The sequence below is a fragment of the Syngnathoides biaculeatus genome, chromosome 5 (genome assembly GCF_019802595.1).
Source record: "Syngnathoides biaculeatus isolate LvHL_M chromosome 5, ASM1980259v1, whole genome shotgun sequence".
NCBI classification, from domain to species: domain Eukaryota; kingdom Metazoa; phylum Chordata; class Actinopteri; order Syngnathiformes; family Syngnathidae; genus Syngnathoides; species Syngnathoides biaculeatus.
The window spans coordinates 30,457,044-30,476,227 of NC_084644.1; the positions used below are offsets into that span (position 1 = coordinate 30,457,044).

General features: G+C 44.0%; 1 protein-coding gene across 2 annotated transcripts in view; it reads right to left on the minus strand.

The window, feature by feature from the left end:
- Positions 1-4,514: 4,514 nt before the first annotated feature.
- megf8 (multiple EGF-like-domains 8) overlaps positions 4,515-19,184 on the minus strand; it is a 48,808-nt gene continuing 34,138 nt past the window's right edge. For both annotated transcript variants that reach the window (XM_061818741.1, XM_061818740.1), the window contains exons 29-43: positions 18,973-19,091; positions 17,048-17,270; positions 15,752-16,087; positions 15,267-15,402; positions 14,940-15,171; positions 14,547-14,673; positions 14,261-14,471; positions 13,825-14,039; positions 12,251-12,446; positions 12,004-12,172; positions 11,543-11,735; positions 11,288-11,458; positions 10,694-10,824; positions 8,780-8,912; positions 4,515-6,979 (exon numbers count right to left, since the gene is read on the minus strand). In XM_061818741.1, coding sequence (XP_061674725.1) covers positions 5,492-6,979; positions 8,780-8,912; positions 10,694-10,824; positions 11,288-11,458; positions 11,543-11,735; positions 12,004-12,172; positions 12,251-12,446; positions 13,825-14,039; positions 14,261-14,471; positions 14,547-14,673; positions 14,940-15,171; positions 15,267-15,402; positions 15,752-16,087; positions 17,048-17,270; positions 18,973-19,091 — 4,080 coding nt within the window. In that variant the 3' untranslated portion in view covers positions 4,515-5,491. The remainder of the gene's footprint in view (positions 6,980-8,779; positions 8,913-10,693; positions 10,825-11,287; positions 11,459-11,542; positions 11,736-12,003; positions 12,173-12,250; positions 12,447-13,824; positions 14,040-14,260; positions 14,472-14,546; positions 14,674-14,939; positions 15,172-15,266; positions 15,403-15,751; positions 16,088-17,047; positions 17,271-18,972; positions 19,092-19,184) is intronic.

Below are 19,184 nucleotides of genomic sequence, written 5' to 3' on the forward strand. Positions count from 1 at the left end.
TCTCAAGGGGTAGGAGGCGGGATACACCCTGAACTGATAGCCAGCCAATTGACCCCTCCGTAGAAATTGCGTGGGCCGGTCGCTGACCAATCAGAGGTCAGAGATGTGCCTAAACCACGCCCCTTGTTGTCGTCCGCCATAACCTCAGACAAAGTCGCATGGATCAGTAGAGCTTTTGTTTGCGTTTTATCACGTCTTAGGGATCCTTAACAATAGTTATGGTTAAGAGGTGTCGTCACGGCCTTTGTAATAGTGACGACAGGTATCCTGATAGGCTAGTTGTAATTTGTACCCTTTCCAAAACCGAAGACTGAGTAGGAAAAATGTCTTCGATGGATCAAACTTTGTGGAAGACGGCATGATCAACTGAATCCATCTAAAATCAACCGGAACAGATATGTTTGCACGAAGGTAAGCCCTATTTTTGATTTTCAATACATGTGTCATATAAATGAATTAGCAGTTCTTCGCTTGCATAACATAGCTTCGTGTGAATGATTGACACACTTGATCTGTGTTGAGTGATACTTTGCGAGGACCTGACTGCATAAACGTGTCTCTTTGTTGGCGGCTAGCGAGCTAAGCTAAACCGGACTAGCAGGTCGTAAAAGCCTTCGACGTGCACCGAGACACCAAGACTGAAGGAAGGATGTTTGAGGACACTAAAGTAGTGATTGTCGTACTCGGTCGGGACTGGCGTAGGTTCGGCACTAATTCAAGAATAATTATTGAGGGGAGCGCGTGACACAAAGAAAACGAGAGAAACAACTCGTAAATCAAACCTCGCCTTCTTTTCCTTCATACGGCGGTTCACAAACGGCTATACAGATACACATACAGATTCTGCACACAAGTGTGATATGTAACACGAAAATAGGAAACTGTCAATGACGAATTGGTCTTTGGGTTATAATATATTATATTAGGTGACTTCTCGGTCTTCCTCTGACACCGGAAAGATCTCGTGCTAATATCAATGGTTTCTCCGTCGATATGCATGGAAATACCATTGAAATACCCCTTGCTGATATACTTGAAGCCCTGCTGTCTGCTCTTCAACGATATTTCACTATTCGGTAAGAATGCGAGTGAAAAATCAACTGGTAAATCGGACAATTTCGCTCTCGACTTTTCTTCCTACGACGCCATTTTGTCTAATGTTTGTCTGAGGTTACAGTGGGGTGACGTGACTTCAGGAGGCGTGGTTAAGTTCCCTGTACGGAGGGGTCAATTGCGGGGCACATGCAGACAGACAACAGTCGCACTCACCATCCCACCTAATTTAGAGTGTCCAATTAATGTCGCATGTTTTGGGGATGTGGGAGGAAACTGGAGTGCCTAGAGGAAACCCACACAGGCACGGGGAGAACATGCAAACTCCACACAAGCGGGTCTGGGATTGAACCTGGGACCTCAGAACTGTTAGGCCAACCGTTTCCAACTGGGCTACCGTGCGGCCTAAATCTATCACAGTGTGTGTGTTGAGAGAGAGAGAGAGAGAGAGAGAGAGAGAGAGAGAGAGAGAGAGAGAAAGAGAGACATACACACAGGTGTGAAAGTGTTCGCCCCTTTCCTTTCTTGTTTGTCACAGTTAAATGTTTCCTATCAACAAACAAATGTATTTGGTCAAAGACAACACAGTAAATCACAAAATGCTGTTTTAATTTTGTTAATTTTTTAAATTCTTCTTCTTTTCCTTTCAGCTTGTCCCATCACTTCTTCATCGCCCCTGTTTCCTTTACCAATATGTCCATTACAATCTGCACCAATCACAACTCTCTCGCTGTCTGGGATGCTCAGAACTACTTCATCTAGTTCCTTGCAGAATTTCTCTTTCAACTCTTGGTCACATCTTACAAGTGGGGCATAGCCGCTAACCACATTATACATAACACCCTCAATTTCAAATTTTAGTCTCATCACTCGATCTGATACTCTTTTCACCACCAAGACATTCTTAGCCAGCTCTTCCTTTAAAATAACCCGCACTCCATTTCTCTTCTCATCTACTCTGTGGTAGAATAATTTAAACCCTGCTCCTAAACTTCTGGCCTTACTACCTTTCCACCAGCTCTCTTGGATGCACAGTATATCAACCTTTCTCCTAATCATCATGTCAATCAACTCCTGAGCTTTTCCTGTCATAGTCCCAACATTCAAAGTCCCTACACTCAGTTGTAGGCTCTGTGCATTCCTCTTTTTCTTCTGACGACGGATCCGGTTTCCTCCTCTTCTTTGTCTTCGGCCCACAGTAGCTGAATTTCCACCGACGCCCTGCAGGTTAGCAGTGCCGGGGGCGGGCGTTGTTAACCCGGGCCACGACCGATCCGGTATGGGATTCTTTCGATGAACGCTCATATTTGTTTGGCACAGTTTTTACGCCGGATGGCCTTCCTGACGCAACCCTCTGCATTTATCCGGGCTTGGGACCGGCGGACAGATTGCACTGGTTTGTGCCCCCATAGGGCTGCATTTAAATTATTACATTTTAAATTAGCAATTGAAAAATATGGTGGTGATAGTGTGATGGTCTGAGGCTGTTTTGCCGCTCCAAGACCTGGAAGACAATGATGAAAAATGGAACCATCAATTCTGCTGTCTACTAAAACATCCTTAAGGAGATTGTCCGGCCATCTGTTTGTGACCTCAAGCTGAAACGAACGTGTATTCTGCAGCAGGACAATGATCCAAACCACATCAGCAAGTCCACCTCTGAATGGCTTGAGGGGAAAAAAATCAAAGACTTTAGAGTGGCCGAGTCAATCACTCGTACAATAATAGCCAATTAGATAGCCACATTGTCATAACCACTGGCTTGACACGCCCCTCTTGCCTTCATGTCCCACAAGCAATGCTGGTTATCGGTCGTGTGCGCTTGGAGAAGTTAATGTTAAGGAAAAAAATTGTCCTCAGATGCACTTGTGGAAGGTGCAATTCTGATGAAAGATATCCTGCTACGTTACGAGCGGCCCGGTTGATTCATTTTCCAAAGCCTAAAACACAGTTGAGGTAGTGTCAAGGATGGATTAAGGCTCACGGAAGAGCGTGCGTACAACTAAGTGTGGACAATATCAACAATCACAAGGCTGTATGTTCGAAGGTAAGTGAGGCAGAAGTATATTCTCTGAGTTTGACTTATTATCAGTGTTTTATACATTGCAGGAGAACAACTTTCACTTTTTTAGTGTATCACTGACCTGCTGAATGAAGTGTGTCATGTTTCGTGCCAAAGAGTCGGGTTAGGGATATGTAAATGGGCCATGTCATGCAAGAGAAATATCTATTTACCCATTTGTATCACCTAAGACTTTTAAGAGAGAGCACTGGGTTCCACTATGAGCCAAGTGAAATTAATACACACACTCACTTATAAAGACCACAATGATATTACTCGTGATCTTTCCAGGTAAAAAGTACTCACCCTGCTTTACATGCGCAGTATGATTCTACAATTTTATCCTGTTGGATTTCAACATTAAGGTTGTGAGGCATCAAACCTTTTTGCATCTATCGTCATCATTTCGCTGTAACTGACATTGTGTCCTGCTCTGTCCAAAATCTTAATTCCGTGCACATATCCTTGAGTGGAATAGTTGAGACGTCTCTGTAGAACTCTATTGGACAAGTCCGACACATTTGGCAAAAAAACATACCCCAATATTATTTAGAATATGCGATAGAGAATCCAGTTCAAACCTGTTATGTTTATTCGCCATTTTGGAAATTGTGGGGCATGGCAACTGTAGCAAAGGGTGGTGGAGCTGAAGCTCGCCAGTCGGAAAGGTCCATTGTCGCTCCTAATGATGGCATAACAAGTTATTAGGTTTTGGGGTAAACACTTTTTCACATGGCCAAGTGCACAGCTGTAGAGTGGTGGCCTCACAGTTCTGAGGACTGGGGTTTATATTCCAGCCCCCGCCTGTGTGGAGTTTGCATGTTCTCCCCGTGCCTGCGTGGGTTTTCTCCGGGTACTCCGGTTTCCTCCCACATCCCAAAAACATGCAACATTAATTGGGCACTCTAAATTGCCCCGAGGTGTGAATGTGAGTGCAGCTGTTGTGTGTCTCTACCCTGCGATTAGCTGGCAACCTATTCAGGGTGTACCCCGCCTCCTGGGATTGGCTCCAGCACTCACACGGCCATCGTTACGATAAGTGGCTCCAAAAAAAAAAATAAATTAAAAAATAAATATATATATATATATATATACACACACACACACACACACACACGCACACACACGCACACACACACACACACACACACACACACCACACACACACACACACACGCATAGGTATATCCAGTATATTCTTTTTTCTACATCCACATTTATATATGATTATTGTAAATGTATTTTTTTGTATAAAAACGTCGGTATTTCACAGATTTTTATTTCACCTGACCGACCAGATTATCTTAATGCAATCTTCTGTACAACACGGTTCCCTTCTTTCAAAATTCAACAAAAGTTCTGTACAAAAATAAAGCATGGCAACAACAACAAAAAAAAATCATGAATGCTTATTCAAGGTTTTTTTTTTAAAGTGACAGTATTCAACAGAACATGAATGTAGCGGGATTTACATAGCACCATTCCCAATTGTGTCTTCCATGGATGAGGCTGGGTGACTTTTAGTGACAGTAAAGCTCTGCAGCATAAAAACTAACTCAGACAAAGTCAAGCTGCGGAGTGGATAGGTCATTCAGTCTCACTTTTGTCAACAATAGTGTTAATATCTCTCAACAGATGTTTTAAAGAGAAGTAACGTTGTACTTTCAAAACTTAATTCTTAGTTCTGGGTGTTTTAAACAGTAGCTACAATTGCTAATACAATCATCCGTGAAAGGCAAATTGCCTCAAATAAAAAGCAGTCCAGCAAAACAGGCCAAACAGACATTTCTCATACAGCAAAATATAAGCACACAAAGCCATAAGTTTCTTTCATGTTCTCAAAACAGAACATTGCTTTTTTCCTTCATTTTACAAAACCATTATGAAGAACTCTATAATACTAATGTCATGACGGGATCTCAACACACTTCCATTTCATTCACACGTATTTAGAGCAAGGGCGGGGAACCTTAGCGTCTCACATTTGTCTAGCGAGGACACCTGCCTCTGATTGGGGCTCATTTGGGTGCATTCCCCGGTAGTTATTTGGGGGATCCTTACCAAACCTGCAAAATGACCAAGATACACCAGCATGCAAAAATACAGTGCCTCAAAAAGGAAATTGATCTGATGAAAGAGGAATAAGTACAGCTGCAAGCGGTGATGAGTGGGCCCTTGCATCATCCTTTTAGTGCAAAGCCACAAAATGATCATCAAACTTTGAGGCAATGTTCTGTCCACTTGAGACAAAGATAAAAACCCGAAAAAGTTTCATAATTTAGTGTCTGACAACAGTACTAACGTGCTAACCAATATGCCACTGTCAGCAGGTACGAGGAAAATGCAGTAATTCTTTCTTTGCCTTGGTCTTGGTCCCTACATGGCCATAGTGGTAAGGTGTTGATGCCCGATTAGTCCCTTGCGGCTGCCACCCGCCCCTGTGTGCCCGCCTCCGTTGCCGTGGCCGCAGTATTCCTGCAGGTTCTGCCGCAGCGTCACCAGTGCTGAACCCAAGCACGCCCGATTGGGAGCCAAGACCCCGCCAGGGAGCTGGAAAAGGACGGTGGCCACCCCGGCCATGCCGTCGTCTGTGGGCTCTAGAGTGATGGGCCCCACCTTGAAGGAGGAGTAGGAGAATCCCATGAGCTGTGAGAGGAAGGGGTCCGAACGGCAGAAGTGCTGGTAGCCGCTGTATGTGGAGGGGTGGTGTTGCAGCGAGGCTTGTGTGCCGGTGGTGGTGCCAGCGTAGTGGTGGGTGTTCAGGTAGTGCAGAGGGAGGTGCTGGCCGTTGTTGCCCCCGCCTGGGGCAAGGTGGTGCTGGTGGTGCCCTGCCGGCCCAGAGCCCAGGTCATGTTTGTAAGACACCGCTCCGGTGCGGCCCCTCTGCCCCACCATCACCCCTCCGAGCTTGGTGGAGCGGGAGTGAGTGACCGACATGCCGCCGCCCCCGCCACCGGTCGACGGAAGATAGATGAGCTGGGGCTCGTCCGGTTCCAAGTAGATGGTCAGCTTGGCAAAAGGACGTGACGCCATTTTAGTCATCTCCTGGATATGTCGCCGTTGTTCTCGGCGGAAGTCCAGAAACTGCTTGACCTTCCACAGGAGCACGCAGACTGACAGGAAGAGGAAAAAGCAGGAGAAGAAGACAGAGAAGAAGACAAATAGGTCGATGTGGGCTTGGTCCTGGCGCAAGAAGAGCAGGCCTTGGGATTCGCCCTGGTTGGCCACTGTTCCTACCCCTCGGAGAGCGATGTAGAAGCGGCTGGACTTCAGGGAGTGCACCTCGTGCGGGAAGGTGATGACCACCCGGTCCCGAACACCACGGACGATCAGAACCGTCTGTGGTTTCCATACGGTGATATAAGAAATGAGGCCTTTGGCGTGCTCCTCACGAATCTCCCTCTCCGAGCCTGTGGGCTTTGCCTGCAGTTGCAGTGGATTATGGGAAATAATGCCCCCACCAAGACTGGAGGAGGCGTTGGCAAAAACCTTGATCTGGGACTGCGGTGAGTCCTTGTCCACTCCCACCATCATAGTCCCTCGCGACTCCTCCTCTATCTTAATAGCATGGACGCCCGAGCGGCGGTCCACGTCTACGATGAAGGTGTCGTGCGAGTTTGACACGTACACCTCCACCTCGCCAAAAGTCACGTCGATGGTGACTCTGATGTCCACGTTGGTGAACTTGGGCTGCGCAGCGAAGAAGACCGTGCGACCCCTCGGCAAGTTGCGGATGGCCGGGTCGTGGAAACAGTTGGTCTGCGACGTGGGGTCGAAGCAGCACTCGGTGTCCACATTGAACTGCCGGTAGCACTGCCGCCCGTTCACCGGGGTGCCGTTGAAGGAGTCTTTACACTTGGCACACTGGGGGGAATTTTAGAAATAATGAATTTTTTAACATTGACACTGTCTATCAATTTCAGAATGCTTAACACTTTGACACTGACCATCTTAAGCCTAGTATGCACATACAGAGAATTGGCCCCATTTGATCCCACTTCCAACCAAAGCCAGCAAAGGGCCGATTGATGGGTGTCTCTAAGATATCATCCTAATCAATTATCCTGGGGGGGTGTTCTAATAGTGAATTTTCCTTCACTATTTCCTCAGAGAAGGTGACTATCATAGCTATGGAGATGATAGTTACAGTGAAGATCTGACCTAGAAGAAGAGTCAAAACCCCCTCCTGTAGTTTGTGCAAACCTGGTTAACAACTACAGGAAACATTTGACTTCTGTAATTGCAAACAAAGGCCACTGTACTAAATATTAACATTAGTTTTCTCAGGTGTTCAATACTTATTTGCAGCTGCATCACACAAATTGTCGGGTTTAAGCAGCCTAGGACATTTAAAGTGCAATTCTCAAGGAAGGAAGACAAGAGGAACTTCTGGCTCACGAGGAGAACGTGGCATATGTCTCTTTCACAATCTCCAACCGTTCTAATCACATCTTCACGTCTCCACTTTTTTTATTCCTTAGCGTGTTCTGCATCACAAAAAAGCAAATGTGACAAACAAATCCACCGTGATAAAAATAGTCCATGTGAGTCTTTGCGATGTCTTCACCATCCTCTTGTGATCGTCAGTCTTTATGTTGTCTTCTGCATCACTGTCTGGTGTTTCCCCGGCACCCAATGTAACTTGATTGCACCACACTGTTTACATACATCATAGCAAAGTTTCCATGGCACCCAATGGGCCCCTCGATTGCATCACATCATATAAGCAATGAAGCATTAAAAACCAAGAAAGCAAATATGAGATAACTTTATGTCCAATTAATCCAACATAAATCCTTAAAAAAATCATACTTGGTGATTTTTTGATTTTTCTTTTTAGATTATCTCTCTCATAGTGGACATGCACATACGATGAACATTTCAGACCGCTCCATGATTTCTAAATGGGAGAACTTGCAATATAGCAGGGTGTTCAAACACTTATTTTCTTCACTGTATATTTCACAGTGTCCCCAGATGACTACTGTTCAATTGAGGTGCTGTGTCACTGTCTGAAGCAGATAAATAACTGGATGAGCCAAAATTTTCTTTCACAAAACCACAACAAATCTGAAATAATTGTTTTTGGCAATAAAGAAAAAAAGCATTGCACTAAGTAAATACCAGGATTGACTATCTTTAAAAAAAAACAAAAACAAAGATCAAGTCTGAAGCCTTGGCGTTCTGATATATTTCGACCTGCCTTTCAACTGCCTATCAAATCAATCACAAAAACGGCCTTTTAGCATCTGAAAAACATATCTAGAGTGAACCACAATCGTGAGACAACATATTTTTATGTTAGATTTTGAACTATAAACATTTTTATTTACTGAGCAGGTTTCAACATCTCCATTATACACTACGTTGGTGTATATTCACCCTCAGTGTTGGGAGAGGGGGAGACGGGGACAGTTGGACTCGGCACAGCCTACAGCAGATCACGATCAACCAGTTATGATCGATCGCGACCACCCCCACCCCCCCTAAAAAAAATCATTGGGAATATTAAAATGACAAAAAAATCCATTTGGGAATTTTACAATGATAATTAAACCATTGATCCCCTGTACATTTGATAAAAAGGTTTAATGATAGAAAGGGTAAAAACTAATTCATTGACATTCATTGTTTTGATTTATTTTAAAAAATTCCAGGACGTACCTGTTGTCTGTAACAGTCTTTACGGTCACTTTGCGGGCTACTGAGACAGGAGGAGGTCTCAGTGTTGTTCTGGCATGGGCAACCAGTGCCGTCATGCTCGTTGCACGTGTCTGCGTGGCCATTGCACTGACACCTGCAATTGGGAGGGAACGCAATTTCATTTGTTATTGGAAAAGTTGCACCAACATTTGCACCAAAAATAATCTTGTCTTGAAACAATTGAGATGTCTTTAATTTAAACTCTCGTACAGTGACCCCAAAGCCAAGGTGATTAAGACACTACACATACAGCAAATGTAGTTGCAAGAGTAAGATGAACATTAAATACTATACGTTTTATAGTGTGTGTATGCATTTGCTTGGTGGGATGGCTTGGGCGTCTGTGAGTATGTGTTTAGGGTGTGAGCTGTGGCCAACGGCAGCCTTTGCGTGGGAGCACTTACTGTGTTTTACTCATCTCCGTGTGTTCATAAATGCCTGAAAAGTGTATACGCGACCAACGTTCCCTCTAATTTTTTTTACGAGAAAACACACTAAGGCCGTGAGCGCTCCTTTTGACCACTGTAAGCAGCAACAGTGGTATGCACTGTGGTCAATCAGTGTCATCCTGCATGGCTCATTAAAAGGTTCAGATTACATTCCCATCAGAACATTTTTAAGAACAATTTTGTGTTTTTGCTGACTTAGACTGAAAATGTCAAACAAAACATACATTACAATACAAATAACCATACCAAGCCAACTATCAACTATAAATTTGAAATGTCGCTTCCAACTTTGTTTAATTTTTTTTGAACACACAATGATGTTCCCGTCTGTTTTTTTGGTGTAAAACTGAATTATTGCTTGCAGAATATCTTTAGCAATGCATGTTGAAAGCTGAATGATGCTCCCAAACAGTTTTAGGGTTAATGTTATGGTGCCTCCTATATTTAAAATGCAGAATTACCTTTTTGGGCAATGTATCGTTTGTGCTTTCATCCTCAATCAAGCGGTGCCAAGGAGGAGTTTTAACATTACACACCATCTTATCCTCCACTTTCTACTTTGGCTTCAGACCAGACCTTTTTTTACTCAAAAAGAGAAAATCTAGTCCAGTTTCACCACTTTTTCTTCTAGTATTCACATACCCCGGTGTTTGTAATTATGAGTGTACCCCTTTAAAACGGAGGGTGGCGGTGTCAGGTAAACTAGGAAGTAGAGTGTGTGGCCCGGTGTGGCCGAGCACCAGCTCTCTGTGAGAGGCAGTGTGGTGCCGTGTTTAAAAACAAACAAACAAAAAAAATACGACGACAGGCCGTAGTTCACTGCGCTGGATCTGCTTTCCTCTGCGCTGAGGGTGTGCAACAAGTCCGCAAACATTGTCTACGACTGTTGCTCTCCTTTCCCACATGTGTGGGTATGACAGTAAGCAAACTGTAAAAACCCATTCAAAAGTATCACTTAAAAAACCCAATATGGCAGGAGTTCAGTGTCCCAAGTACACGACTTTAGTTATGGGAACTTTATCTACCACCTTGCTCCACCAGAACACATATGGGCATCATACACTGATAATTAAGATTTATTAAATATTAAATTGTTATAAAGCCTTAAAAAGCGATTTGTCATCAATGAAAAATGTTAGTAATATATATATATATTACAATATATAATAATAATAAAAATAGTATAATATAATATCAAAACTACTTTAAAAAGACATGAATATGAATTAATCAAATGAATAATCATAAGTCAGACCGTGACCATGCTGCGGCACCACATATTCTCGCACCGCTGCACAAATTAGTTCCTTGAACTCCATAGGAAAAAAAAAAAGAAGTTTGTAACATCATAAATCAAGGAACCCTAGAATTTTTACTCACTTTGCTTAACGTCTGTTAATCACAATAAAAAATGGCTGCCACTCACTTCTCACACTTTCCCTGCAGCAGGAAGTAGCCACTGAGGCAGCTCTCACACTTGTCACCGACGCTGTTGTTTTGGCAGCTCACACACACGGCATTCTCTTCGGTGGGGCCCTCAGATACCCAGTTGTGGATCTGTTAAGAGGGGCAGATCTTTGAGACCCAATGGGGAATAAGAAACTAGCCTGCGGTAACCAGAGGTAGGAGTACATCATATGTAAGCAAGTCATACGTCAGTCTCAGGTTTCCATCTTTTAGTGTCAAGCACATCCCAGGCTACTGTGGCAGAAATCTCACCACTAATTGTCAAATGGATTGACAAATCATATCATACCAGTGGGTTGTGAGATTTGTGTGCACAGGACTAAACATAGCATTTTGCTTAAAAACATAACAAATGGCAAACCGTCTTGCAAACTGTCCTATGTAAATAGCCAAGCCTTGTAGTTCATGTACTTCAAATTTAAGTTGCGGTAAGGATCATGAATACAAGTTCAATGATTTGAGAGTCTTTCAAAAGTCAAGCAAGTCGTTAATGGCTGATATTGTGAACTTAAGCCTAACTCGCCCACCTGTGGCATTGAGTCTCGGTACTCACACTGTTGGCCTCCAGGGGAAAGCGGCGCGGGTTCTCCTGGGCTTTCTTGTGTTCATCGCGGGATAAACACAAAGCGCTGTTCCCCCGGCAAAACTCCCTGCAGGACCGACAGGTGCCACCGCCTTTGGCTGAGCCCACGAATAGCGGCTTGCACTTCTCGCAATGCTTCCCCTGCAATCACAAGAAAGTGAAAAGGGAGAAAAAAAATAGGAAAAGACCCAACAATTCCGTGTCGGGCATGTCATGACCGCTTACGATGGTGTTGTTGTGGCATTCGAGGCAAATGTCAGGTTTAGCAACGCTAGCACAGTTGCTATGCTTATTGCAGCTGCATTGGGAGGAGCAGTTGTCCCCCACGAAGCCAAAGTGACAGCGGCACACGCCAGGGGAAACGCACGTCCCGTTCACACAGCCCTGTGCGCACACCGGCTCACACTGAGCACTCACACTGGACAAGAGATAAAAGAAAAATGGGTTAGGTCAACACACGTTTCCTTTTAGTTCATAGGTTTGATATTAATACTGGTTCCAAAAAAACAAGTCATATCTCAATTTTAGTTTGTGCTGCAGGCTGCTCAGAAAACAGATGTTCATAATTTGGAGGGCCTTTATTTGAACCATGGTAACTTTTTTTGACCCAGCCCCCTAAAAGAATTTAAAAGGATCAATTGCATTGCTACACTTGGCCTTTTTAATAAGGTGAGCAGTGACCTCACCTGCTGAGAATGTATCCCTGTTTACAAGTGCAGTGGTATCCTTGAGGAAGATCATGGCAGTCCTGGGTGGTGTTGCAGTGGTGATGGCCATTGGCGCACTCATCCTCCTCTGGACAGTGCAGGAAGGACCAGCTGCTGTTTCTGAGCGGACACACGCCCTCACTCACACCTGTGAGGAGGACAAAGTGGTTAGAGCTGGGACTAACAACATTTGTGAAAAGGCCATCTAATGTCAAACTCTTCTCACCATCAAGTCCCCCTTGAAGGCAGTATCCCACCCCATTTCCTCCCTGCGTGGCACACCAGCCGCACTGAGGCCTGGCGATGCAATGGGAGCACTGGGTGAGCTGGGAACATTGGGGAGAGCAGGAGTCGTCGGCGGAGAGAAGACGACCGCACTGGCCCGCTTCACATCGCAGTGGCACAAACGACGGACTCATGCACTGCAGGTAGGGTAACAAAAGAAAGAGTAAGTATTAAAAAGATTGAGCTGCCTTTTCCTTTTAAACAGGACCACAAGAAGGCCAGATTTTGATTTTGTGCTTTTCTAAAGTAGAGGCACTGACGTCCCTCTGTTAGGTTCAGCTTTCAAGAAAGTGGGAGAAGTGTCATAACTTCTGCGTTACATTACACAAAAGTGACATCCTGCCTCAGTTTTTGGTTGGAAAAGGTGGAGAAATGCCAGCTTTTACATGGTAAAACTGGTTTCTGAGTGTACCGCATAAGGTGGAAAGATGTCACCTTGAGTTTTCCTCACATTCAGTGCCAGTTTTAAGCCGAACGACACAGGAACTGGGTGGGTAAATAGTGGGAAAAAAGGTTGGGGGTGCTGGGTTCTTCAGGCATTGTAAGAGGGGTTACTACCTCAGAAGGCAGAAAACTGCACGTTCGGCTCATTCCCTATTTGTGCTGTTGGTACACAACACTGAGATGGAAAATGTTACCTTTCAGAGGCTAATTGAATATGGACCTCTGTTAAAATTTCAGAATGCGAAAAATTGCTGTGTACACAGAAAAGCAAGATAGAGGGGCGGCAAAAATAAGCACCAAATAAGATCTGGGTAGCTTCCATGAGGTGTCTCGTTTCACATGACGTATGGTAAACTTTGGTAAACCCTGGCTTCTTGTATTACATCTTGAAGTTGAAAATTGTTGGGTCAACCTCATCCAAGTCAAAATGGCAACATTGGGGGGCGGGGTACAAAAAGTAGATTCTGCAAGCAACGTAAAATAGTTTCTAGTACTAAATTTGCCAACAAAAAAGTGGATTTTACAAGAAGTAAAAAATGGGCTTTGTTTTTGTCTTCCTTTTCAACACGGATACACCCATAGTACAACGGCACAGTGGATGACAGATCAGCACATGTGCCTCACAGTTCTGGGGACCTAGTTTCTAATCCAGCTTCACCTGTGTGGAGTTTGCATGTTCTCCCATTGCCTGGTTTTCTCCAGTTTCTTCACACATTCCCAAAACAATCATGCTCAACTAAGTCCTTTCCATTCATCCATCCATCCATCCATCCATCCATCCATCCATCCATCCATCCATCCATCCATCCATCCATCCATCCATCCATTTTCCAAGTCACTTATCCTCACAAGACTTATTGAAGATTCTAAATTGCCCGTAGGTATGATTGTAACTATGAATATTTGTCTATGTGGAGCCTGCGATTGACTGGCAACCATTTCAGGGTGTACCCCGCCTCTCGCTCAGTCGGATGGGATAGGCTCCAGCACTCCCGCGACCCTAGTGAGGATAAGGATTATGGAAACAGATGGATGGACACCCATAGTAGACTTTCAATGCATCCATCTTACCTGCTGTAGAGCCATGCTCCACACACAGTGTTGCCAGCCCCCATCAGAGCCTCTGGAACTTAAACAGAGGCTGCAGTTGAGGAGGGTGTGGCAGGGCGGAGGGCATGGCAGCGGCGGTGAGGATTCCACCTGCATTGGCGAGACATTGAGCAGGGCATAGCTGAAGCATGTCCAGTCGTAGGTGGGGTTGACGCTCAGGATGCGCCGTGTCTCGCCTGGTCAAAAAAAGGAAAAGACAATGCTATTTTAATGGCTACACACAAACAATTATAATTATGGCAAGGCCACAAATTAATTTGATTAACACGGGTTTGCGTCTTTCACAAACAACATGGCTGTGACTTTGTGGCTTTCTAGGAACTCAGAGACACTCTACAAGTGAAACCAGGGAAATATTTTAAAATCAGATTTTTGTGCAGAAAAAAAGGCGCATTACCCGTGCGTTTGAACTGCCGAGTCCACATGCATTTGCCAGACGCCGTGCACTTAGGGCAGTCAGAAGCCTCGCAGCTGGTTTCCGTGCAATTGCTGGAGAGGAAGATCTCACGCTGGTTGATTCGACAGTCGTGTTCAGACGTGCAGCTCACTGCGCTGCTGATGCAAGCTCCCTCGGGGCAGTTGGTGCACCACTTGCACTGGAAAGCGGGCTGCAAAATAAAAACACAAAGATTTATCACAGAGGAGTCATGTTGATAGGAGTTACGCTAATCGGTTGGAACAACCTGCGATGGACCGGAGAATGTCTTGGGGTGTCGGGCGAGGCATTCGCTGCACGTCTTAAGCCTACGGCACTGATCTGGCTGACGAGGGGTTGGCGAACAGGGTGACTGACCAGTGAAACATCCCATTCTATGAGAAAAGGTGAAGGGAATTAATGTATTTTCAAATAAGGAAAAATGTAATAACACAGTGGTGCCTTAAAATACGAGTGACCAGTCTTGCAACTTTTTGAGATACGAGCCATAGTGTGGTCAAGGTTTTGCTTTGACTTGTGGGCAGAAATTTGAGATCATGCTCGATGGCAACTACATACTAACACAAGCGTGGTGGGAGTGCTGGAGCCAATCCCAGCTGTCATAAATACACTCAAGATTAAAACAGGGGTAATCTGTTACCGTTCAGCACTATCGGAAGATGTGCAGGCCCCTCGGCACCAAATGCAGCTGCCGGTGGTGGTGTTACAGGTTTCCGGCGAGGCCATCACAGAACAGGGGTCAGCCGGCACTGTTAGGTTCAAAAGACGCCCCAAGGTAACACCGTTGAAGCCCCCTGACAAGAAGAGGCTGCCGCCCCAGCTTGTCATAGCAAGAGACACCGAGCGATTGACCGGAACGCCGATGGAAGAGTCTGGCCAACAGAGATAATACGTTAAGACAAAACAATCAATCAATCAATCAATCAATCAATCAAGAAGGACGAAACAGAAGGGCCAGATGGACTACCTGGTTGGATCCAGGTGTTACAGTTGATTTGGTACAAGAAGACCGAGTCGCTATAATCCTCCAATTCTGTTCTTCCCCCAACGATGACCATAGTGTCTTTCATCAGGGCTGCAGCGTGGAAAAAACGGGAGTGGGGCTGCAGAAAAGAAAAAAAAAAAAAATCAGTGAAATAGCAGAAATGGATGAGTGATTTTTTTTTTTTTTTAAAGACGTGTGCAAAAACAGGGAAAGCCTGCGCAGCTACAAATAAAACAACCAAGTACACCTTTACTGATGTATCTCTCTGAAAATATGTCTGCAAGCGAGACAATTGTGATTAATTTAGCTCATTTACATACCATTCTCCCTTCACCTACAACATGACATCTTCAGCTAGTCTGGTCAAAGACCCAGACCCACATTCAAGCATGGATAATACAGTATCTCTCCTTTAAATGGTGGATAATTTGCTCACACTGTAAGATTTGGAAGGTAGATCTAATTACCTTATTACCCTGTGAGGGTACCAGGAGAGACCATGTGAAGTTCGGGTAGTACAGGCTATAAAGCTCGCCTGACGGTTCCACTGCTTCCACGTGGAAACGATAACCTCCAAACACGTAGACGGCATCAGTCTGCTCGTGGTAAACGGCCGAATGGCCGTATAAGCCTGTTGGTGGCGTGCCAGTGTGCGCCACGACCGTCCAATTTCCAGTATGAGGGCTGAACTCGAGCAAGTGATGGTTGAAGCCATTCTCTGGGGAGTAACCGCCAATCAAGAGCACTGAGTTGTCCCGACGCACTGTCAGCGTGTGGCCCGCCACTGGGGGCAGCACTGAGCTCTGTAATGATGGATAAAGGTTGGGGCTTCTGGTTTGATTAATTGGACACTCTAAATTGCCCTTAGGTGTGATTGTGAGTGGAGCTGTTTGTCTTCATGTGCCCTGTGATTGACTGGCAACCAGTTCAGGGTGTACCCTGCCTCACGCCCGTTGACAGCTGGGATAGGCTTTATCACTACCCGCAACCCTTGTGAGGATAAGCGGCAAAGAAAACGGACAGATGGTTGGGGTTCGGGGAAATTGTAAGGCTGCAATTCCGATTAGTTAAATAGTTGGTAAATCTACTGATTATTTTTTTCAATCAGATTCAATTTCATTTCTATATTGCAAAACAGAACATTATTTGAAATAATGAAAAACACAAATTGATTATGATTTACTCACTGGTTTAGTCTGTAACATCCAGTCTGTAAAAATATTGATGACTGTCTTCCAAGTAAAAGTAGATGGTTTCAAATGTCTTTTTTGATGAAACAAAGACAATCAGGATAAATATAACAATTTATATTTACTACTTTATTATTATAATTGTTGTTTAATGTTGAGAGGCTGAAATTCTGCATGTTCGGACAATTTTATGGTAAACCAGGTCTTTAAACTATTAAGCTATTCTAAAACAAAATCATCAATTAATTTCAGAATCGATAACCTGTGTATTATCCATCCATCCATTTTCCAAGACCCTTATCCTCACAAAGGTGGCGGGAATGCTGGCACCTAACCCAGCTAACTTCAGCCGAAAGATGGACGACAACCTGAACCGGTTTCCTGTCAGTTGCAGGGCACACATCGAAACCATCACTGAGCAGGAATCGATCCCACGTTGCCTGTACCAATGTCAGATGTGTGTTCTACTACACCATCCCTCAAGTTGTGTATTAATCATTGCAATTTAAAGGAAGTGTAATGAATTTGAGGTCCAAAATGTGCAGAGTCTACAAATAATGCGTGTTTCTCTACCTTGTGCTCTCTCCAGACCAAACTGCTAAGATTCAGACTCCAAGCGTCCATGGCAACAGAATGCTGAGTGACTCCACCCACCACCAGCATGCAACTGTGACTGGTTCCCATTTCGTGGCTGCTCAGCAGGGCAGCGGCGTGGTGATAGCGAGGGGCCGGTGTGGAACCCTCATCTGGCGAACTTGTCAACATTTGAGTCCAACGGCGCTCCAATACAGAATATCTAAAACAAGAGGAAGAAAGGCATCATATACGTATGGAAAATTAATTGTATTTCCACCACTGGAGTATAAACAAAATGCAGCACCTCATACCCTATATATATATATATTTTTTTTTTTACCCCAAAGAAAGACAGCGTATGTCATTATCACAACATGCACAGTTTGCATCAGCAACATAGCATCAGTAAATCTGCAGTTATACATTGAGCTTTGGCAATTAAAATTTTAATTTTGAACAATTGATAAAGTAAAAATGTCAATGAGGTTAAAATTGCTTACAGTGAGGGCTTGGGTTCTTGTCACTAAAGAAGGATATTCTCTATATACAGATTGAAATTGTCGTATCTGCTAGATTCTTCAATCTTCTCTGTTTGATAATCCTAAAGGCATTTCTTTTACTGGTTCATCAGCTTTGAGGTTTTGCTTATTTTAATGCGCAACGCCACACAATGGAGGCTCTGTAAATGGTAAAAGTAAAAGTCTACAAAGGGCTGTCAACCAATCAACATTCGTCAGCAAAAACCAACCCCCTCAAAGAGTTCCTGGTAGCTCTAGGAAGACCTTACCCGCCAGGAGGAATACAATATCCAGAAGGAATCTTCCATACCATTACTTTTTCAAGGTAACTGCAGCAACACTGTTTATTTTACAATATATTGCAACCTGTCTTATTTTAAAAAAAAGCAGCGGTGTGGTGTCTTTTGGGGGATTGGAACTGATTCATTCTAGGGACAAATATGTTTTGAAATAAAAGTTTTGGTTTTTTTTCATTAAAGAAAAGCATGGTCAAAGAATGATTTAAACTTATTTCAAGGCACCACTGTATAAGTTACAGGTAGACGTTCCAGGCCTGGGACTCATTTCCATATATGTGCATCCTAGGAATCACATACACTTAAGAAAATCATCTATGCTTCTTGGGCACTGACCAAAAGTGTCAATTCATAAAAAAATATGAAATTGACCAAATGTGGAGAAAGGTTTTCAGCCAACGGCAGTGATATGTATGTACATGTGAGGTGCAGGTATGATTTTTGTTTACTGGGAGTCACTATCCTAACAATTTACTGTAGTATCTGTGAATTTGAGTGTAAACGTCTTTAAAAGGCATATCCTGGGCTGGTGAGTGATGTGGGTGTCAGCAATTGAGAGTGTAGAGTTAGCTGGCTGTTAACTGGCTAGCCAATTAGTCGTTTTGAATGTTAAGACACTCGGTGTGAATCGTGGCCATCGCCTGCTCGTGAATGAATGTCCTTATTATGTTTTTGTTTTCTTGTTGTTTAATAAAGGGGATCAAAGTGCACCGGCGGCTGTATCTATTCTTGACCATTTGTGGTGGCATTACAATATATTTTAACATATAGCATTCTAGCGATTATAGGGTATAGTAAATTCAATAACATCAATGTTATCTTTTGTGTTGGCGTTTGTAGACATGCTGTTGCACTTTAGAGTTAAGTGTGAAATGATCCCAAACTTTGGGCAAGGACTTGGATCATTCTGTCTCGTTGCCATCAAGTTGACATTTTATTTTGGAGTGGTGGGTGCGACTGCAGTAACAAACAAAATAATATCCTTGCAAAGTGTTGACAGAGAGACTTTGGTTCAACCTTTTTTGTGATCGAATATTTCCAAGTAATTGGATAGTCATCGCAAGCCTACTTAATACACAACAGTATTGATAATGCAATTGCTCCTTACCGGTAAATATTTCCCAGAATGCCCTCTGAAAGAGAGAGTCCTCCGTACATCCAAAGGTTGCCATGAGGTCCAGACACCAGAGAGTGGCCCATCCTGTGGAGGAACCTGTGTGCCTGGTTCTGTGTTGGGAAAAAAAGTGTCACAATGTGCAGTGCTCCACAACTCTTTGGGTTTTATTTTATTTTTTTTGCCATATTGTCATAGTTATGTTG